We start from the raw sequence: 23,526 nt of genomic DNA, 5'->3' as shown, positions 1-23,526 counted from the left end.
TGTGTTTGTGTGGTAGTTTTGCATCTCTTTGTTGTCGTTTTTTGCATCTCTGTGATTGTTTAGAGTCTCTTTGATGGTCATTTGGGGTCTCTTTGATGTCACTTTATGTCTCTGTGGTCGTTTTGCATCACTTCCTGGTCATTTTGCACATCTTTGTGGTTGTTTTGTATCTCTGGGGTTTTATATTTCTTTCAGTGGCATTTTGCAGGTGAAACTTAAAATAAAACCTGTGCCCTGTAGGCCCATTCAATAATCCATCCATGACTCCAACTTGTAGCCTTACTTTACAACTTCACCTTATGATCTGTAAATAATTTCCATCCGGTTTTTAAGGCCACATCAACTAGTGGTATTCAAGGCTCATTTTCACCACAGGAATAGCTTCTTTTCTGTTTCAAAACTGCTGTACTAGGATCCCAGTTACTGAGCCGTCAGAGGCAGCTACATGTACACACTGTACAACATGTGCTTCTGTTCTGTAAAAAGCTTGTGCACATTTGTTTCTGGTGTTTTGCTAAGTTTTATTTGAAGAGAAAATGAAACTGCAGGTCTGATTTGTGTTATGAGGTTTTAGTAGGAGTTTGTTTGCACTGAAGGCCTGAGTTTGAGGATAGTCATTTTCATTTATTGTTTTCATTTATTGTTTCATAATGCTGGTGCTGTGAAGCCTTTTGAGACTCTAACTGCGTTCAAGGACTGAGCACATAAACTTGACTTATTTCTTAATAAGAACGGCTGTAGCGCTGCATGAAAACCAATGTGTAAAGTTCCATAGTTTATGTTTGACCAGACATCCAAAATCAATATGTGAAAAGCTGGTAGCTTTTGGTTTGGTGTCAGTGAACTGAGGAAACAGTCTGCATCTGTCTCAGCTTTTTCAGACTACATCTCTGCATGGGGATTTTATAGTGGGCGTCTGTAAAGCAAGAGAAAAGCAAAAATAGAAGCTTGTGAGATATTACTGTAAGTCCAAGGGTCCAGACCCATCAGTCGAACTGACGTCAGAGATAGCACTGTTTCTAAAATTGCAAATTTATCTTCGTGTTACAGAAAACAACCAACTGTGATCTGACACGATTTGGAGCCCCGTTTTATACTCCTATGTATTAAATTCCTACTGTAAATAAAGTAAAAATAACACTGAAATGACAGTAAAAGTATAAATTACTTTACTGATTTCAATCATTTTGTTCAGTAACATCCCAACATTTGTATGGTCAGTAGGCTGTGGTCTGTACCAGCACTGTTTGCAGGGTAGCCGCAGTTTGTGCCTCTTATGTAATACCATCACATTCAAGTCTCATTTTCCAAGAAATAAAATACTTGGTGATCTTTGAAAAACCCAGAAGATGGTTTATCAGTTGTTGCTGCTGTTTTGAAGATATTTTCAGAATCTTTAAAGACTCAAACAGCTTTTTTTTTTTTTTTTTTATCCAGGCTACTTACGGGAGTCTTTGAGGATTCTGGAAATACCTTCAAAACAGCAGAAATTGAATGACTGCGTAAAACCGATGCTCAGCTGTGTGACTCAAATGTCATGGCAATAGAGGCACGGACTGAGGCTATTTGTAAGGTTCATAGCTCAGAAGTCAAGTATTTGCAAAACAGTTGTCACATCGCGATTGTTTGTGTGGCTTTGGCAGTCTGTCAGCAAGCTCAGCTGAGAACGATGCTTTCAGTTACCAGTGATGGGAGCCCCACACTGATGATTCAATATTGTCAGTTCAGTTAGGAGATTTAGCTTTCAAGCTTTGTTCATACATGTTCAAAATATAGTTGCAGAATCAAAGTGTGTGTTATTTATGCTTTACTTCCAATTATCGGCTTGTAAAATAAAATAAAAAAAACCCAAAATTTTCACTTTTCAACAAAAGTTAGAGCATGCTAAGCACAGCATTTGTTGGAAAAAATATCTAAGACAATGTGTCTGTGTGTATGCTTCAAAATGGTAAAAGTCTTGCATCAGGAACACTCACACTAACACTCACTGTTTTGCCTTCACCTACTGGCAGACTTGTGTAATTTCTTGAGCTGACTGCAGTGAGGGAGATTTGAAACATTTCCACAGATTTGATTGCTCTGGGACTTTTGCTCTCCGAGGTCCAGATTATTTTAAGGCAGGATGAAATGAAGCAAAAGAAGAGTTCCAGCACCTGCAGTGCTTGGACCTCAAACTTCATCTGAAAACATCTCTTAAAGCATTTTTCCTATGGGGCTATTTAATCAAAGTGTGTCTCTGGTGTACTTATAGCCTGGATTATACTTGACGGCCCAAGGTAGAAAGAAAAAGAGAGGAACTTAAAGGGTCAATAAAGGGCCAGAGGAGGCTTCAAAGCCTGCAGATGAATCTTCATCATTGGAGCTCTCATTGGTGCTGGGGGGTGGGGGGATTGCCCCAGGCCAGTCTGGAGGATCCTGTTATTGTTCATTTAAATTCCTCTGACAGAATCTCCATATTGTAGGTGGTGCTATTTTCAAGTCCCACGTAAATCCAACCAGTGAAAAAGCCACATGTACCATAGTGCATGAAGCCACAAAGCGGTTTGTTTAATTAGACATACCTAATTAATGCCCAATTAGTTAGGTGCTACGAAATAATTTAATGACTCCAGCGTGTCTCAGCACAGGAACTATATTAACAGTTTTACATTGTGGTTCCTGGCAAATTTCCACCATCCCTCGTGTTTGTCATCCAGGGTGTCAGGCAAAAATACCTCAGGATTACACGTAAAACCCTTCAGCGTTTCCCGTTGAGGAATGACAAGATGACGTGTGCTGTTTAGTCGAGCCAAAACATTTAATACACACCATTGCAGGAGACATGCACTTGCAGCACTTCACACAGTGCACTTTCCCAACTGTAGCTCTCATTTTTAAAACACATACAAACCATAAAATAATTTAAAACCAAACACATATTAAAAAAAGGGTTACACTTTTTGTTTTTTTTTTATACATGTTCATAATACTGCTTCATAAAATGTATCACAGAAATTAGCTTTTGACACAGAGCAAACCATAGGAACCAACGCAGGTATTACACTGACACTGTGCTTTTCGATAGTTAGCGGAAAATACTGTGAACTGATGACATCCGAGAGCGAATGTCACAGAGAGGACAAGCACTGGAAAGAAGAGTCTGTTTGGGAAGGAGAAGGAGGAGGAGAAGGAGGAGGAGGAGGAGGAAGGTGGGTATGTATCTGTCCCTCTGTGAGGAGAAACAATCCAAGTGTTCTGAAGGGCAGAGAGGTCAGTCGCTAGGCGTAGAACGTTTCTACTTTCACTGCCTGACAGAACATTGTCATGGAGAAGACCAGGCCCAGGATCTGCACAAACACAAGAAACAAATCAGCCGTTAATGCCTTCAGATGCTCATGTGTATCAAGTCACAGCGAACTGAAAGGGAACTCTTCTGTCTGTTTGGCTCTTTCTCTGTATCATTATGTAGTAAATGCCAAAAAGATTAGTTTTCTCACAGTGTTCTGTTCAAATCTCATTACATTTATCTCTTGAATAACAATAAGAAGAGCATCTGCAACATTCCAATCTGAGCAATATTCATTCATTAAACCGCACAGATTGGAGAGAGTGGATGCTCTTCTTTTTTTATTATTATTATAGTGTCTTTTTGCTCCAGCATCTCCAGCAAACCTTTTTCCAATGATAAGTGATTTTTATATTTCTTTGATAACACCAAAAATCCTTTCAGCAGTCTCTGACTGCATTTTATTCTGCCCAGTTTCAACTGAAAATGCAAATCAAAACACCGTTCTCTGGTGATCAATTCTTTGTGTTGCCAAATTTTTATTTAAAGGCCCTGAAAACTTACCCTGTTGATGAGATTGTTACTATTAGAAACTGGATCCTGCTTGAACACAGTATTTATTTTCTGCTAAAGGTAAAACCACAATTTCTGTATCTGGGTTTTTGTCTCTGCTTTTCTTACTGGTCTTCTTAGTGGGTATGGGTTGATTGGATAAAAGGTGATGCCACATTCTTCTATGCACAAATCACAGTTTATCAGTATTTGTTTTTTTTTTAGTGGTTCCTGTTATTTATTTATTGTTTATTATTTATTTCCTTCTATTTTTTTTAACTATGTTAGTCTGGCTTTGGTTACTAGAGTTTTGTTCAGTATTTCTTGTTTGAGTTTGAGTTAGTGTTTCCCGTTTCATTTTGAAGCCTCGTTCCTTGGGTATCTCTTCCTATCTACTTACTATCTTTGTTTGGCTTCCTGCCTTGTTGATTGTCTGCCCCACCCTAATGTGAATCACCTTTGGCCCTAATGTGAATCACCTGTGGCCAATCACCCTCTGTGTATATAAGTCTCATAGTTAGCTGTCTGTCTGTTGTTGTCGTCCTGGAGTCTGTGTTTGTCTGTGGTTGTGCCCTAGTCTGTGCGCCTGCTGTTATTTTGCCCAAGTTTGTACCAGTTCTTGCCCCAGTTTATTCATGTTGATTTTGCCTGAGCTTGGTACCTGCGGACATCTGTGTTTGTACCTGGCTGCTTCCCTGTTCCTGCTACTTCTGTGGCTTTTAGTTTTTTTCCCCCATATTTTGGGTTCCTGGCAGTTTTATAGTTTAAGTTGACAAAATGAGACGGCAGACTTGAAGCTTAGTCTGTGCTGAACATAAGGACACAATGCATGTGGAGTAAGACCAGTGAAAAATCTGCTAAAGGAACGCAGAAACAAAAAGAGTCTAGGCGCCAGAAGGTTAATGTATTTAAGAAAATATTGACTCAACTTGTGCAAAAGGAAGAATGTGTTGTTTCTTCTTTCAGAAGTTACATAAACATGCTTTAATTTGTCATCCTTGCCTGAACATAAAACATAATTGTATAATTCTTTGTATTGTATAATGCTGTGAGTCAGCTGGCAAACATCACAGGTATTTGAGGTATTTGTGATAAGTCTGGCAGTGATTACATCTTCCTTCTGGTTTTCATTTTGCTGCATGTAGGCTTTTCAAAAGGGCCCAGAGAATCTTAACAGGTGACTAAAATTGAGCCTGCAGCATCACAGAAGCCTTGTGTGATCGATGTTTTCAAGAACAGCATGTTTCTCCTCTCAGATTGTGGAAGCGCGTCACGTAGCACTTGTCTGGAGAGGAAATAAAATAATTTTATGGAAAGTCAGACCCTTCTACGTGGTCTTCAGTTGTAGCACAAGAGGTTTATAAGGCACCTGCTGCCCACAGAAATCCTGCACTCAGTGCTTTGTGTAAAGGACACTGACAGTATTAGGTTTATTTGTCACTAAGTAAGAGCCTCCGTCTGAGGCTGTAGATATCAAAAACGGAGTTAATGACTGCTGAAAAAAATAATTCACTCCAACGTAAAAGCTGTAATTACCTGAGTAAGTGCTGTGCATAGAGCAAAGATCCAAAGTGCCACAAGGTTCTCATTAAGCCAGTCCTTTACCCGCTCATAGCACGGCTGTGGAGACACACACACACACACACAAAGAATATGAAAAACATTAGTTGACAAATGTAAACTCACCACTTCGATGTCCAGTGCTACATACGATCGGATGATGTACCATTTACAGTGAGTCTTCTGCCTGTGTTAAGAAACTGTGATATAAAATGTCCCCTGTGGCAACATCCTTTATCTCCCCACTCCTCCTCCTCCTCATGTGACCTAATATTCTTTGGGAAAACTTTGCAAAATTCAAGCAGGTCTGCTGTCCTTGTCTCCCTTCAGCTGTACGAACGGGAGCATATGAATACGAGCGAAGCACACACACCGGAGGCATCATTTAGACATGAGAACGGACTGAATTTTTCATGTCTGACATGAAATGCATTCTGAATGCAACTCAAAAAAAAAAAACTAAACAAAAAAATTCTCCACCCGCTTACTGCTTCCGCATTTTTTTTTTCTTTCTCACTAACACATTTTCAACACCTAGAGTACATTTCAAAATCTCTTTTGAAACTCTGGAAAATGTCCCTGAGCCATATAGTGACCCAGCAGGCAGAGAGAAAAGAGAAATAATTATTATTAATAGAAGGAAGGGAACGATGCCCTCGTGGGTCAAGGATGTGAGCAAGCGATGAGAAGGAGATGAATCCTGAAAGCAGAGAACATAGCTTTGAAAGCATTAAAAGTGATAGTGGTAGCATCTGGCAAATGGTTCCTTCACCTCTTACATTAGAAATGTGCCAAATGGTGTGTTTGACCATGTTTGTTGCATGGGAGAAAACACCTTCTGACATACTGTAGTAAATGGAAAGGTGCTATCATTACAGTCTACAATGCTGTCATAATTAAATTATTCATTTCGGCAGACATATCTTCCCCATTGTGCTATTTTTGAAATCTCCTTATATCAAGAAGCTGAGTCAGAGCCAGGGAAACCAAACGCACGCTACTCTGCATTTCACTGCTGCCTGAAACGTCAGGAAAACAAAAAAATATATTTTCCTTAGCAAGAGGTGAAATAATTCTGGGCTGGATCAATATGGAAAGTCATGCTGTAAAGCCAAATTTAGGACAGCTTCGGTGTTATTTATCAGACTGCTGCCCAAGAGCAGCCCTCCTGGACCACAGAGCTGCATCTGTAAATGTATAAATTCAGATTTTTCTTGTTTGACATCCACTGAAGGCGTCGATAAAACCAGGAAAAGAAAAAAAACAAACAAAAAAACTGATAGACAAGTTCCAAAACAGGGACAGTGCTACAGTAACAACAAACTCAAACAACAAAACCAAAATCAAATGTTCTGACTGTGTCAAATTCCCACTTTATACAGTAAGCAAAAAAAGCATTTTAAAAATCAGTTATATCATTATCATACTCAAAGTACAGAGAAAACAAGCCATATTTACAGAGGGAGTACACATGCAGAAGCACACATGGCCTTTTGAAACATTCACAGGTTTTCAAACTTTGTGTTTGATTCTGTTTGCTATCAATGAGAGCGCTGAGAGATCTTTTTTTTTGGAAGAAATTATTCTGACAGTTCTGACTCAGCTGCTAGTGACAAGAACCACAAGAGTCCACAGCAAACACCAAGGATCAGCCTTTATTCTGCCTCTATTCATCCAAAACTATGTTCTGTAAAGTAATATGAGGTATTTTTATAAGATCTCTATCTGGATAAAGAAATATTCACATGTCTGCCTCGAGACGCGGCAGCATAAATCTGTTGGCTTGAATGGGCCCATTTACTTCTTTTTGTCACTTGCAGCTGAATGTCGAAGCCTCTGGAGTGTGAACTGATTTTAAACCGAGAAGCAAGTGTTAAAATTTCTGAGTGAAACTGGGCATTACTGACATACTACAGCCACTGTAGAAATATAACGGAATGTATCCTTGATCTGCAGGGCAAACAATCAAAATACAGAACTAGCCAGATTAATGTTGTCAAAAGGTCCTTCACACTGGAAGAATCGAAGTGAATCAGGCTCTTGAAGCCACATGAAGGCCAAGCACCTGTCTGAAGAAGGTAAATATGCATGATTTGAATCTTTCTGTGGTTTTTGTGGAACCTGGTTTCAGGAAAAGCAGTGGAAAGACAGTTTTAAAGGTTATGTCTTTTATTTCTAAAACTGAAAAAAGAGAAAGAAAACGTCTGAAGTTTGACCACAGCTTGGCCTTTCCACTGCTGAATGGACAAATTAAATGAAGTTGCAAACAACTGGAGTGAGAGGATTGTACTGCATTTATAGATGGCGGGTACTCTGCTGCCCCGTCTGTGACCCTGATGCATGATTGTGTTTAAGATCTGCCTGGTTTTGCAAACCAAAGCTTTTACTTAAGATTTACTCAATTTACTAGTCTGGACAGGAATGAGATTTCGTATAAGTGTGTCAAATTGTAGGATGTTAAATGTGTTATGCTGTTTGAAATGTGGTTTTAAACACAAAATTGAAATCACCCAACAAGGTAGGAAATTTTTTAATGAGATTTAAGACACATTTGATCTGGAGCTTTATTAACAGTGACTGTTTCTACAAGCGGCACATTTGATATGATTTTTGAATTTTGGGCCCATGTACTGTTTTGTTGCAACAGCTTAATAACATCAGAGGCTACTCAGGAACCGTTATGGTTCGTCATCTTCACTCTTTTTGATGCACAGTGACTGCTTTACCACTGCTGGATGACAGAAGTAGGCCTGAACATTTTTTGTCCATAGCAATGACAGTGTGTTGACTTCACAGCTTGTATTTAATTTTATCACTCCTGCCATCACACTTTATTTTTAACTTTCGCCTCCAAATAATGCCACAATCAGCTTTTGCAGTTGGCAGAGCTGAACAACAGCTATTGTGTAGGTCTGCTGCATTACATCAGAATTTAAATATTACACAAGCAAAATGGCACTTCTCGCTTTTACAGCTACATGGCATTTTATAGTGATTATTATTTTATTTACATCCTGGGGCATAAACCATAAAACATCACACAGGAATTTAACGGAATCATCTTCTCTGTTCTCTCCTGATCTGAATATAGAATTTTTTTTTATTAATTTCAAGATAATTAAACTTAAAAATTCAAGTTCTAAGTTCTTCTGATTAGAGGGAATGATGAGCTGACTGAGTGTTCTCCTGAGAGGTTAATAAATTAAGTGAAAGCTCTCTAGACTCTTTTTTTGTTTGAAGAACCCATTCATGATTGAAACTTGCTGCTCAGTGTTTCTTAAATTAAGTCGTGGTTGTTTCTTTTCATAATAATGAAAACAATGCTAACCATGATGAAGGTTAGTTTTAAATTCAATAATAATTTAACAAAGTCACTGCGGGCAGCCTTACACTCAAAATAAAAAGTGCCAAACTGAATTTGCCTCCAATATTTAATGTCCTCAAGACATGAAATACGGCAGCCTTGCGGGGCAATAAATAAAAAAAGAGGACAGGGCCTAAAATCGAACCCTGAGGGATCCCACGGGAAAAAGAGGGTTGAGGATGAGAATGAATTTCCAACACAGACACTCTGTCTTGTGGATTAATCTGATGATTTATCTGACACACACCTACTCACCAGCGTAGGCGTCTCTGACTGAAACACTGAGTCAGAGACACCTACGCCATGTTTCAGAATAGTTTGGTCTAACTGTATCAAAAGCTGATTGAAAAGCTGGAGGAAGACACAATTTGTTGCATCAGCTGCCAAGAGGAGATCATTAGTCAAGATGGCTGATTGTGTCAGATGGAGATAAGCCTCTGAAACCAGACTGGAATTTTCAAAGACGGACTTCTGAAGCTGGAAAGACAGCAGACTGGGAAGAAAAGGGGAGTTTGAAGATTTTGAAGAGTCTGTGGTTGTTCGGGGCTGAGATTTCCTTTTTTTAAAATATGGGCTGGACTATTGTTCCTGAAAGAAAAGGGACAGTTGCCAGATTGAAAAACATCTCCTCACAATTTCTATCAAACATTAACATTACCAGGAGCAGCAGCTAATGAAAAAAAGAATCCAAGCTGAATTTTAGTGAACTTAAGGTCAGCATGATAGCATCAACAAGCTCTTGTTTTTTATTTTGCCAAAATAAATCACATCCATTAAACTGGTCATCTACGCCTCATCTGCACTGGCTCTCTGCATTGGCTCCCAGTAAAACTGGGAGGAGGGGGCAGGCCCACCCCACCCCCCACCTTTACTACCATTGCTGTAGCTTCAGTTAATGACCGAAAGAAGTCTGGGACTAATCGTGTTAATGACGAGTTTATAGTGTGTAAGAGAGTGTGAAGGTGGGACACAGCTTGCTTCATTTCAGAAATGGTAATGATACTGTAGTAAAGTATTAAGTGCAGCGGTGTTTGCCAGGGTGATGAACAGGTCACAAGTAGGTGGACTAATTTTAGTTCTGAATGAATGTGTAATTAATACCAGCTGTCCCTACATATTATCTCAACACACTCAGAATCCTCTCCAGCAACAACTTCCAGTCTTGCTAACTGATGTGTGCAGATTAATCCATTTGTCCCAGCAAAATCGCTGGAAGCACCCAGTGTTACATACTCATTAGGTGCCAACCCTTTTTTCATCTGCCTTGGCAACGGCAAAGAAACATAATTTTGTCAGGATACAGGGTTTGCGTTGCCTACTAATGCTCTAAGAGATGTGAAGAGACTTAAAGAGATGAACCACAGGTGTGTCACCTCCAAACCTCAGTAGCTGTTGTTGTAAGGTTGATTTCTCAAGCTTACATAACAACTCAAAAGGAAAACAGCAACTCTCTGTGCTGTGCCGCCACTGCAAATTAAAAAACAAACACTGATCATACTTTAGAGTAAGATTAGTAACACCAGCAGTCAACTCCTTCTGGACAGAAATAATTAATTCAATATCAGTAATTATGAATACAAATCTTTCCTTGTGTCCTGATGTTTGTTGAGGTCTAAGGCTGCACAGCTAAGGTCCACAAGAGATGGAGCAAAATAACAAGCCAAAGCTTTTTGGCCGCTAAGAGAAAGATTTTGTTGAATCTGAATATTTTTAAGCCAAGTTGTTTTTCCAGAGAAAACTGGGTGCTTGAATTTTTAAATCTTCTTGGTATGGAAAGGAGAGATATGTAAAGTACTAATTGGATGATTTGGGATCAAGTGAAGAACTGCGTTCTGACTTTAGAGTTTGCATTTAAATGAAATATGACGACCAAACCCCAGCAGTACCTTCCCTTATTTATTTTTTTCCCTTTTTTTTTTTGAATCTGTACCTGTGATGATATTGGTAGACCTTCACCAATAAGGATAATCCGCTTTACATTAGGATAAATTATGTAGTACAAAATCATTTTTTAAAAATAAAATTATGGAAAACTCTGTCTGGGAACTGTGAACATTTAAAAAAATGACTGAGTCATCATAATATATTGTCTTGTGTCATGTTTTTTTGTCTATTATTAAAATATCTAATAATAAATTCAAATATTATTCTAGCTACAGCTCCTTACACTCCACTTTACAGGCCTGCTGTAACAGTTGCTAAGATTTGACAGTCTCTCTTTGGGAAAGGATCTTTAGTAAATGGTGAATTTTCAAAAACACAAAAAAAGAAGGAGGAGAACAATAGTAGCAACTTTTTGGAGGAATACTTTGATTTTCTCATCAGAACTTACCGCTGTCCACCATGTTCCTGGGTTGTCCAGGCCACAGTTGTCGCTGTACTCCAGGCAGCAGGAGTCTGGCACACGGCTGGCGTTGTAAACTTCAAACCAGTCCGTGTGGTTGGTTACTCCACAGCAGCGAAACTGCACCAAAGAAAAACAATGAGTCAAGAGAGTCTGGCCTTTTGTTATCTTCACACACTGAAATCCCGATGCATGAAAACAAACAAATTACCGGCCAAAATATTTCATGTGCTGGATGTTTCACTTCATCTCGCTGATATCGAGCTACAACTCCAATTTTGTACAATCCACATCTCATTTATCTCACGGCCCTAAAATCATTTTCGCCTGCTTCTTTTTTATCTACATGTTCCCCCTTTGTGATTGGTATAGATTTTTGATAAGGGATCATGGCTTACCCCGCAATTCAATTCATTATTGTACTTCATGAAAAGATAAAGTGCCCCTGATGTTTTGTTCATTCAGTGAACTTTAATCCCACACAGGAACGCTGCTCCCTGAGCCGCTCCCCACTCTGCTCCATGCGTAGAATCTGGAATTGTATGTTAATTTAAAACTCGCTCACCCACTTAAACAATGGATCAGATTTGCAATTTATCACGAAGTGCAGCAGAATTCAAATGACCAGAAAGCATCTGAAGTAGCCTATAGCTTTAAAGTTCGAGGACAAATCAGAGGCTAGAGGCTGCGTAGAGTCAGAAATATTTAAATGTAACCACCAGTGGGGCGTTTGACCCTTACTGATTTATTGTACTGGCATTTGGCTCTTCATGGATGTTTCTACTACTTCTTCTCATGTGTAGAGATCCTCTTCTATTCTGTAAGCAGCCATTAATAATATTCAGGGTGAACTTTGCTCCAGGGACATCTGCTGTATTATCTATTCAGTGACTCAGCATGTATGAAGGAGGTTTGGAAGGCAGAACGGTGACAGAATGAGAGCTGCCCTTTAATGGTCTTCATTTCAGCCAGACTCAGACTTTATGGAGCCCCATACATTCACACAGCGGAGCTGATCTGACAAGGAGAAAGGTGCACATTCGTGCTTGCACGTAGATATTTTACAGCAGAGGCTCACTCAGGCAGATTCTCCTCGTGCTTTCAACCAGTACGCAGAAAAAAACAAACAAAAAACAAACAAACCACTCTGCACATTAACACCCACACGTCAACACACACATGCACACATTTGCATATATTATTTGTGTACAGAGACATTCCTCTGTCATCATTTATGCCTTTTCAGTCACACACACGGGCACACACTCAAACAATATGCCTTCCAGACACTGGATGCATGCATGCACACGGACCAGAGCCAGACATTTGGCATGTACCACACATTTGCTAATGGAACAAAACTGCAAGCCATAACACTGGATCTGTGATGTGAAAAAGGTCCAAAGGGCCCTGAAGTGTCCGATCTATCGTTTGACGTGCCCCAAAGGTGTTCGCCAGCAGCTGCACACGTCCTATGTGATCCCAAATTCCAAATCTCTGTTTCTCACAGTGTTTTCTTTGCAGTGGAATTAAAAAAAAATGTATATAAATAATACAAAGGGAAAAGAACATCAAAGTGAGAGCTGGAAACAAAGATTACCTCGGAGAGTCTGTGATGTTTGCATTAATCTCTCCGACAGCATTTTACCACAGCATTTAAACCGGGAAAGCTATGAATGTTTGTTTCTGTCGGTAGAGATATTTCAGACATTTTCTCTAATGCCATTTTCTCGATTGCCGGTATTTTTTTTTTATTTTTTTTATCAGTCTGCTTGTAAATGTCCAGATCCCATTAACTACAAAAAGAATTGCAGTGTTTTATTTAAATTTTACACAAAATGGAGAAATGTAAAATCAAATGGCCCTTCAACAATTGACTACCCCCTTTTAATCTAATGTGATCACAGCGGTACAAATGGTGAAACCTTGCCAATAGCAAAAGTAAGCACTGTCACAATGAATAATGCACTCAAAACGTCATGTATCTCAGCTTGTGACAAGGTATTTTGCATGACTTGACTTGCTAAATGGCACTGAAGTTAATATTGAATGGGCTGTGATGTTCACAACAGAACTGTAAAAGTTTTTTAAAGCATCATGATCTCAGCAGTGACTGACTTTTTGTTTTGTTTTATATTTAAAATTAAATTAAATAATATTTTTTTGTTTTAAATATCTTCCACCTTGTGTTTCAGATAACCCCAAACACCCCCCAGCCCCAGGCTCTCATATCTTACATCAGTTTGTACTATCATCCAGGCGTTGGTCAAACCCACGTTGCCCTCTGTGCCGAAGAGCTGGAGGCCCTTCTTCAGATCCCTCTGGGCGTAGTGATCAATCTGCGAGAACAGGACAGGAAAAAGAAAAGAAAATGGAAAAAATGATTTTCATCCCTGCTTATGTAAGTTTGAGGGAGGTGTGACTGGGCAGCTTATTTCCATTTTCATTAGGTGAGAACAAATGTCATTTGAACTGAAGTAGACACAAATAATCACATCTCTTCTAAAGAGAAACTGCAGTGCAATCTGTTTTGAAGTGCACCGCCTCATACAAGTTGTTATTTTTAATATCAGTTTTATGGCATTGTTATTTTTTTGACAGAAATCAGTATTATCATTAAGCCAGGAATCACTGCATTTACATGGTGAACCACTGTAATATATGGTGTACACTGGCAATACAATACACTGGTACTCAGTGTGTTGCATTGTCCTGAAGGTATTATATCAAATATCAGAGTGGAGGGGATGTTCAGTGTCATTAAACACAGTGATATTTTCCTGTATACAGCAAAAAGTGCAGAAGCACTGCAGAAGATTGTCATGTGAAAGAAGGGCATTGTGTTCACAAAAAAAGAGGGCCCTTATCTTTTCATTATGACCCACTATCTCATAATTATGAGAAGAGTTTAGGGTGGTGATCAATCATTGCTGTTTGAGAAGATAGAGGGATTATAGCTCTACCTGATTTAATTTGCCTTTATTTCCTCCTTGGTTTGAGACAGTGGGAGATATTAATGTCACAACGTGGATGGTATCATTATGAGACGAGAGGTTTTTTTTTTTTGTTTTTTTTTACTTTATCATGTATCTACATGATGAATATGGGCTTAGATATTTATATAACTAAGAGGTTTTTTTCAATGAAGTATTTTAGTAAACAGGGAGTGTGATATTACCTTGGATTCAGTGAGTTACACTGTGGCTACAACTTGAGCCCTGTTTATTTTTGCTTATATTTGTTTACTTGTTGGAAATTTAAGTAAGCCGATCTATCTATTAACACTTCATTTTGGTTATGTTCCATTGCATTTAGTGACAACTATCACTGAATTACTTTGATACTGAAGAAATCTTAAAACCTTATGATTCTCAGGCAAGTTCTGCGGTGTTCCAATTCATGCCCCATTAGTCTAAATGATCTCGCAGTTTTCTTGTAATTATGAGATAGTGCGTCATAATTATGAGATAAGGTCTCATTTTCTTTTCTTTGCAGATTTAATGTGCTTCTCTAGTGTATGCTGTTGCATGCCAGACCGCCAGTTCACAAGGTTTCAAGTTGGACCATTAGTTTACGTAGTGGACTGCTGATTTTCATGGACACATGGCAGACACACTAAACACAAGGTTTTAAAGGTAGAACAAAGTAGACATTGATACTTGACTGCCGGCAGTAAATGGACTGAGAGAGACTCTGCTGTCTGTACTGATGCTTGCACTCGGCTCATATTTCCCAGAGTGTTTTCACGTGGTATTAAGACAAATAAACTGAGGTCAACAGTGGAAACAATCCACTTTCCTGAACTTGAAGGGATTGAATTTGCAACACGCTGCAGGATGGCAGGTTACTGAGCCGCTGTTCAAAAAACAGGCTGCATGCAGATCTACGTGGGCCTAGTTTAGAAGCTCTGGTTCAGCAGTGAGAACCTAAACAAACAAGATAAAAACGTTTAACAAAATCAGCTTTTCCAGTAAGCTTTGAGTCAAAGAGAGCCACCTCTGGGCACGAGCACAGTCACAAAGATAAACATGGTTAAATACACTGAACCCTTTGTGGTAAATGTAAATCTAAAATGCAATAATTTAAAATTAACGATACAATCAGAGAGCATGGGTGCTATATACAAACAGCAAACAAAACTCCAAACACAGAGAGAGAGAGAGAGAGAGAGAGAGAGAAGCCAGTCATCCTTGTTTACACATTTAGACGGTCCTGTCTCATCAGACATCAATAGCATTGATCTCCACTGACCTTGCTCTCTCCTACACTGCAGTCTTTTAGCTTCGAGGTGCTGCAGACACCAAACACCTTGTTAAATCTCTGTCTTTACTCACTCAAACAATGAATATGGCCTTCATATTGCCAAACAATATTTAAATGTTGAAAATGGTTTGCAGCACACATGTAGTGATGGTTCTTGACACTATACTAAATGAATTAGAGCGATGAACAGGGTACCTTCCTACAAATTTAGCTCAATGTAATCTCATATTTCCATGAGACAAATGTCATTTTCACTACACAGTAAAATGGATGATTAATCAAGTTCTCTACTTGAGGCTCAGGTGTTAACACATGCCCCTCATACGCCTGGGTGGATTAACACACCGCTCTCTGGGCTGTTATTGGTCTTTGCTTCCCATCTAAAAACACAGCAGATATTCTGGAAACATTAGATTTCTCCTTAACTACCCACCACAATTAGTTTCTGGATGAAGTTGGGTTAAGGAGAGCATATACAATTTATATAGCACTTACATAACACTAAATTACGACAGAAGGTATCTCAGAGCACTTGTCATATGCGGCACATCTAGACCATACTCTTTACTACATTATTCACAGAGACTCAACATTCCCCCATGAGCAAGCACTTTGCAACGGTGGTGAGGAAAAACTCCCTTTTAACGGGAAGAAACCTCGAGCCAGATGCCAGACTGCTAAATGTACAGGGAAACAAAAAGGGGATTTATAATGTAGACAACAAATAAATCATCTGAAGGTGAGAAGACAATAGACACAATGACACCGAAAGGATATCAAGAAAAAGGCTGATTGAACCTGAAGAGGTTGTGACAGAAACACATGCAGACATGATTCCCCCCGTCTCATCTGAGAAAGTCTGTTTTTTTTTTCTTTTTCTTGTTCTTCTAAATGTGTTTTAACAACAAAACACATTTAATGCAACAAACCATGGTGACAGTTCCATATTTTTGCTCAGGACAACAACAACACTGTTAAAATCTGCTCAATGGAACTGCCAAGCACAATTTTGTGGGGGTGTGGTGACTGTAACATGATAGTTGTATCCCTGCAATGATTGTTTTTCCGCCCCCCCCCCCAAAAGAATAACAATCTTCACTTAAAAGTAAAGACCAGGAAAGCATTCTGACATGTTGAGATGGATAGCGTACTTGACACACAATTATTCCCAGTTGTTTCAGCCTGGTTTGCAATTGTATACGGTGCCATTTGGTGAACAATAACACACTATTATGTACATCTGAACGCTTGTCGACACTTGGTCTGTAACTGTTGCCACAGGGAGCAATGCTGCGGATCAAAGAAGCAAACTTTTGGCCTACAAAAAAAAAAAGAAAAAAAAAAAGAAAAAAGATGAGGTACTGTCTTCACATCTTTGTTTTTTTTTTGTCATTTTTCTTTGATTCTGTATTGTTGTACTTGTGCTAACAGCTTAGCGACCAGTGTGGCTGTGGATGCAAACCCTGGTCTCTGGTGCGCTCTGTACACCTGCCATAAACACTTGCCCCCTGTAGCATGTGTTCATTCTTTCATTAAAATAATAATTTTAAAAAATCCAGCCACTGACTATGTTGCCACCACATCATAACTGGGAAAACAGTTTAGTAGTATATGGATGTGATTTCTAAGAGAAAAGGTTGCTACAAACTGTTCCTCTTAATTCTATAAGCGAGTAACAGTAACATTTTAATTACCGTAGGACCACAACAACCTTAAATCTGTATTAGTTGATGTTTTTGGTCACTAGGGGGCAGAAGAACTTGAGCAACAAGCTCCCAAAGTCACACTTCTGACACAATATTGCAATATACAATTATCATGGTAAACACAGAGGAGCCTCAGAGCTCCATTAGCCTTCATTTGGAATTGCGTTTCTATCTAAGTCCAATCTTCGCTCTCTTTTTCGCTTTGTTTTTTTTTTTCCACCATCTGCTCAGTAAAATATCAGGGTTTTTAGCTGCTGATGTTCAGCTTTCTGTTTGGTGCCGGGTGTGTAGTGCACCGTCTGTTTTAAAGAGCTTATTTGCTGAAAACTGCTTTTTGCTGTTGCTGCTGTGAGAGAGAAAGAGCTGTGAGACTGTGGAATGAGCTGTAGAGTAAACGTGCTGATAAACTGAAACAATGAGCTAAAGGAGGCAAAAAAAGTGAAAAGTTGAAAGCAAAAAAGTGTTAGTCAGCTTCAGTGACCCCTTCCACATTCCACAAAGTAATTTGATTTATTGTTATTAAAACTATTGATCAGTGGAGATTTGTGCACAAACATTTTCAGTCAACTACGTGCTAATTACAGTTATTACACATCCACTTTTTCACTGCGTAGGTGGAGTCCCTCTCTGCCAACCACTGACAAATCACTGTCAAATTAGATGTTGCATCAAGATCTCCAAACATTAAAAAAACAAGTAAAAAAAAAATCATACTTTGAATGCCTCAAAGAGACGGAGATGAAAGAGAATTCTGAATGAAAACACAAATGACACTGAACGTAATTTCTTGCAACAATACTGAACTGTTGATTTGATTTCTAAATAGACTGGTGCTACATGCTACCGCATGGCAACACAACTCTGACACAAGGCAATGTGAACACTATCTCTGAAGTGATGTAAGAATACAGCAAAGGGAAGCCTTCTCTCCCAGCTGAGTGGAGTCTTGTGAAGTTGTGCAAATAATAAAAAAAAAGAGAAGAGAGAAAAGAAATAGACAAATACTTTTTATTCAAATCTAAGTAGGTCATTAGTAAAGAGTGACTCCTGTGAAAGTGCGGCGAGCAGACTGTACTTTAAGCTCAGAACTGATGTTGTCCTCAGGACTTCAGTCGCCCTTTAACTACACCAGGCGAGTCAAAGATGGGCCATCAATTATTTATATGGCAGGGATACAAGGAGAGATAAGAGACGTATATGGGAAGGAGAGGAGAGGAGAGAAGAGGAGAGAGGAGGAGAGGAGAAACAAGACAGAGTGATGTGGATAGAGAAGTGAGAGTGGGTGCAGGACAACAGTAAACAGGGGAAAAGAGGGAGAGGATGAGCCCGCAGGCGATGAAGAGTAGAATATGTAAAAGCAAACACACTGTGGGGCAGATGAAGTGGTTATGTGACTACTGGACTCTAGATAGCACTGACTGTGGCAAACAAAGAAAGGGAGATTTCCATCTGTGACAGCCCAGGAGAAAGGACATTATGTTTGAAAGAAACACAAGAAAGGGATTTTAGAGGAGAGGAAATAATGAGAGCAAAAATGCCTCAATTTACTGGCTCCCTCCAGACAGTGGATATCCATTACCTGTGTCATAAATGTGGGAGGAAGACAGAATCAGAGATACAGTAATGTAGTGAAAGCCTTAAAGAAGTGGAAAGATATGTGATCATGTTCTCTGTGGATTTCACGTGCACATATTATTTCACTATAAGACGCCAGGCTGCATAAAACATGCTCTACTTCATCTCCTGCAATGACCTTAACTGATTCTAAAAAAGGGAGGATTTTAACATTATTGATTCATAGCATAAATTGCTGCCTTGAAGTTTGGAATTCATTACTGCGATGCCGACGGCTTTGTACCGCAGAAAAATTTCAAATCAAGGTAGAACGTTTGATTTAAAAGTCATGTTAGATACATGTGATCTGGTCATCCGGTCGTCTTTTTGAGTGTACCTAAATGTCCCTCAGGGCTCCGGCCCAATAGGCAAGGACTGGTTTCCGAATAATACTTTCATTTTATCCGTCCTCCGAGGGAGCGCAGATTACGTTCCCTGGACTACGACCCAGTGTGGACCAAAGCGAAGGTTTTTCAAGGGCATTTATTTTGACTGCAGACTTACTAAACTCTAGGCTGACTTGGTGTGCTTTATTTCCCCTGGCCTGGGATGTGAGCTTAAATCTTCTGAAGTGTTGCACTGCATTTCGAAAAGGAGTTATAGGGGAACGCCACCCTTCTGAAGAATCCACATATGTTATTCCTGCGCCTCAGGACAAATCGGTCAATACTTTTGAACTTAGACAACTCTCCTCTAAAGCTAAAAACTCAAGAACTAACCCTTAAATTTGTAAAGTGGGATGTGAAATCTGGCACTGCTCCTCAGATAATGAATGGGCCAACCGAGTCACAAATTCAAGGCTTCTGTCTCTGACTTGTAATTTTATCTCGGGGCATTACAATGACATGCGTAAATTATTAAAATGTGTGGAATTCCCCTTCAAGTGACTAATCTTGGTACTTAGCTGGGGCAAATCAATTACAATCCCAGCTCTTTTCCATTCTCGGCTTCTAATCAGTTGCTGATTAACACTTGGCAATCCGTGTGAGTAGACAATCAATGCCACTAACAAGAGAGAAAGCAGTGAACTGACACAATGGAGTCCATAAAGGATGATACTTGAACGGCCTTAATCAAGGTAACAGTAAGCTGAAGGATTCGAGACAAGATGCTGGACAATAGCACAAGGTCAAGGCTCATTATCTCAAAGATTCAACAGAAACTTCAACTGTGTTTCCAGTTTTTACTTGTTTATTCAGCACAGACATCCTTGTCTTTTCATGGCCTCATGGCTTTCATGGCGTGCTAATGTTCCAAAAAACGTTCTGAAGTGAAGAATAAAATTAGTTTGATGCATAACTGAAATACTCCAATAGCCATGTGCCTGTTGACAACCACAGGTGCATTTTTCTGAAGCTGGCATCTGCTGCCTTCAGTCTATCCTGAGCTGTTTTACATCTCAGTAGATTCTGTGTTTTTCACCACTTTTCTGAGGTTGCATCACCTTTCATCTGCTGCTGCTTTTCCTTCACTGTAGTTTAGTCAGCCTGCTGAGACTGGAGACTGTGATTATTATGTTAATGTAGAATATGAACAACGTTGATATTTGGCGTCTAGTCTTTGACCGTGTCACTCTTCACAAGGAAGCATCAAGCGGAGAGTGAGAAGTCCTGATAGAAAGATCGTTTCTATCCCGTGGAGACGTAGACTCAGTGGAGTGGAGGTAGGGATTTTAAAATGCTATATGAACATCAGCACTGGCAGCAGCAGCAGCAGCAGCGGAAAGGGACAGCATAGCTTTCAGGTGAACAATGTGGGAGCAGCAAAGAGAAGTGCACAATGTATTGGATAAACACATATATATGTATATATATATACAATGTAAAGGTTTTAGGCACTTCAGATGTTTAGATTGTTTTCCATCGGGCACATAGCAGGAGGGAAGTTTCCTATTGGTCTCTAAGTCATTCTGCAGCATGACAGTGACCCCAGATATACAGCCAGAGTCATGAAGAAATATCCTCAGAGACAAGAAGAACAAAGAGTCCTGCAACAGGTGGTCTGGCCCCCCACAGAGCCTTGATCTCAACATCATGGAGTCAGGTTGGGATAACATGAAAAGACAGAAGACACTGAGACAGTCTAAATCCACAGATGAACTGTGGCAGGTTCTCCAAGATGCTTGGAATAATGTACCTCCCAAGTACTTTGAAAAACTGTGTGCAAGTGTAACAAGGAAAACTGGTGGTGTTTTAAAGGCAAAGGGTGGCCACAGCAAAAACTGATTTGATTTAGGGTTATTTATTTTCTGTTTACTGCACTTTGTACGAAGTTAACTGATAAATAGAAACCATTATTTTTGAAAGTATCCTCACCTGTCACGGTTGATTGCTGCATGCACGCTTTGACTCATCTGTTTCTTGAAGTAAACATTGTTTAAAATATGAAAAGTTACGCAGAAGGCAGCAATTTTAGATGTAAGTGTGTAAAATGAAACTTTAATTTCTGTTGTGTTTCACAATCTACAGCAGTTGGTCTCACTTTGGCTCATCAGCTGGCTTGACTGGGTTGTGGCTGCCAGAAGGTGAATCCTAACAGACTGACAGAAAAAAAGGCCTATTAGCTGAATTATTTATTGTGACGAGATATAAACAGAGGCAAAACCACAGCCAGGGTTTAAAACCTAAGGTTAGTAATAGTCTATATTTTTCTTATTGTCAACAAAACCCATGAAAAGACCAAAACTAACAATGAAGTGATCCCATTAACAAGTGCTGTCTGTGGAGCCAAAGCCTGATAGATGTTATCTCTCTGTGCCTCAGAGCTCCACTGCTGAACACACATAAACAAGACACACTCTTTCACTGTGTCACGTGTTCCTTCTTTACAATGAACGTAGGCACTGTGGTTTAATTTTAGTGAATCCCACGTGCACCATGTGGCTGCTATAAATACTCACTCATGCACCAAAAGTGTATTAATCTTCAGATGAAAATAGTCCCCCAACAAATACACTATTTGCTCCTGTTTGAGAGTTGTTTGCTAAAAACTAAAAAAAAAAAAAATTCTTTAAAAAACAAAAACACACATTTCATACGAGTCATTTTAAAAGATTTATGTCCTCAGTAAGAACGAATGGGCTCAGGACTGAGAGCTGCAGACAGGGTTTATTTACTTATTCATTGCCTCCAAATAGTGAACTCTAAGAATTTTGACTCTAAAAATGATCAAAATCAGCCTTCTGAAAAGTTATGTGTATGTGTATGTGTAATTGTAGAACATGAACTGACCCCTCACCTCAATAAAACATTACTGAGGACGTGGCCTTGGTGTTTTTGATGGTAGCTACAGCCCTGAACAGAAGTTAGACATATTCTCAAGCTGAACTCGTGAACGTTATGTACTGAAGGGAAACTGTGAGCAGAGCTCCTCTGTAGTTTGTATATGATTGTGAGCGTCTCGTTCCCAGAGATGGATTTCCTTTTCCTTCATATTTAAAAGTCTTCAAAGAGAATTGTTTTGTCTGGCTTTGGGAATTAAACTGGAGGGAACAAGCTGCTCAAATTTGCCAAAACTAATTTGCATATGGCAAAATGGATTTAGAAATATTATTTAATCATGGCACATGTAACCAGCCAGATTTAACAATTTTCATTTTTCCAGCACAAACCAAGTGGAGAAGTAATTTTATTGAAAGCAGCCCAGTAACTTTAAACTTTATTTCCACTGTCGTTTTTCCAGCCAAAGTCAAACTCCCAGCCTGTGAGTTAGTGTCCTGCTCTGCATGTATTTAGTGTAAAAAAAATAAAATAAAATAATATATATATTTTTGGTTGTTGACCTTTGACCTTCTTCCAGACTGTAGATTCAATCATCAATCAAAAAGTGCAGTGCTCTTTGTATTAAAGAAGTATATGTAACATTTTTTAGGTCTCAAAAATGATCTTTACTTATCTTTTTCACTTAATTGTTTCATTGTGTCCCAAAACTTCTGAAACCAAAACTCTGCCCTTGCGTGTTTACATTATATTTTGTTGACACACGACCTCCTATTTAATCATCAAACACTAATACACTAAATAATTACTCTGTACTTAGCTGGCTGTGATCTAACTGATTGGGGTTCAGTTTCTCCCTGTATCTGGCTGATGTAATGTTTTTATGTTTATTCAAATGCATTTATGGGAGTGTTGACATTTTCCAGCTTGCTTCCACCTGCAAAGCTTCGCTCTCCTGTATTCCTTCCTAATACCGGGATCTTTGCCTGATTGCAATTTAAATTACTTTATAATTACGGTCTTTGCAATTGCTCAACATTATCTGCAGCACTCAAACTGCACATTCCCTTGTCACATATATTCCAAGACTCTACAAACAAATGTCTTGTCTGTTTACTCATCATCTCAATTTGTCTCTCATATTAACATTGCCCTGACGTGGGTGTATTTTAGTAATGTAATTAGCCAGGGGTGTTTATCTAATTGCATTTCTCCAGTCTACATGAAATGAAAATTTCCCAGGCTTGAAATGTATTCAGACACGGGTGCTGCATTTTGATTTCTTGACAAGCTAAAATGTTTTGACGGCTGATGGTGGAACAGTAATGATGTGTTAAAAGTGGAGCTGTCACGCTTGAAATGGGATTCCAGAGGGTCTCACGTGTCGTACGTCTGCAGTTTTAGATATATGATGCTTGTGGTTTGCTTTGCCACACGAGTGGCTGCGCTTTACCTGCATTTGAAGTAGTCTGTTCACAAGTGGATACTTTTTCAATTTTCTCCCCCTTATCAAATTATTGCACAATTTTTCCAAGTTAAGTCTAACAACAGTGGAAAAGAGCCAAGAAGGGAAGACAGTGATGTGACAGTGAGACCGACAGCGGCAACAGACCCTGGTACTCAGGAGAAATGATGCATGT

General features: G+C 39.2%; 1 protein-coding gene across 3 annotated transcripts in view; it reads right to left on the bottom strand.

The window, feature by feature from the left end:
• Positions 1 to 2,897: 2,897 nt before the first annotated feature.
• Positions 2,898 to 23,526, bottom strand: part of tspan4a (tetraspanin 4a) — a 113,241-nt gene continuing 92,612 nt past the window's right edge. For all 3 annotated transcript variants that reach the window (XM_041036498.1, XM_041036505.1, XM_041036489.1), the window contains 4 exons: positions 13,323 to 13,424; positions 11,074 to 11,205; positions 5,354 to 5,437; positions 2,898 to 3,326 (listed from right to left, as the gene is read on the bottom strand). In XM_041036498.1, coding sequence (XP_040892432.1) covers positions 3,258 to 3,326; positions 5,354 to 5,437; positions 11,074 to 11,205; positions 13,323 to 13,424 — 387 coding nt within the window. In that variant the 3' untranslated portion in view covers positions 2,898 to 3,257. The remainder of the gene's footprint in view (positions 3,327 to 5,353; positions 5,438 to 11,073; positions 11,206 to 13,322; positions 13,425 to 23,526) is intronic.

The sequence above is a fragment of the Toxotes jaculatrix genome, chromosome 1 (assembly GCF_017976425.1).
Source record: "Toxotes jaculatrix isolate fToxJac2 chromosome 1, fToxJac2.pri, whole genome shotgun sequence".
Taxonomy (NCBI): domain Eukaryota; kingdom Metazoa; phylum Chordata; class Actinopteri; family Toxotidae; genus Toxotes; species Toxotes jaculatrix.
The sequence above is the reverse complement of the archived record's forward strand: the minus strand, read 5'-3'. Positions and strand labels throughout refer to the sequence as shown.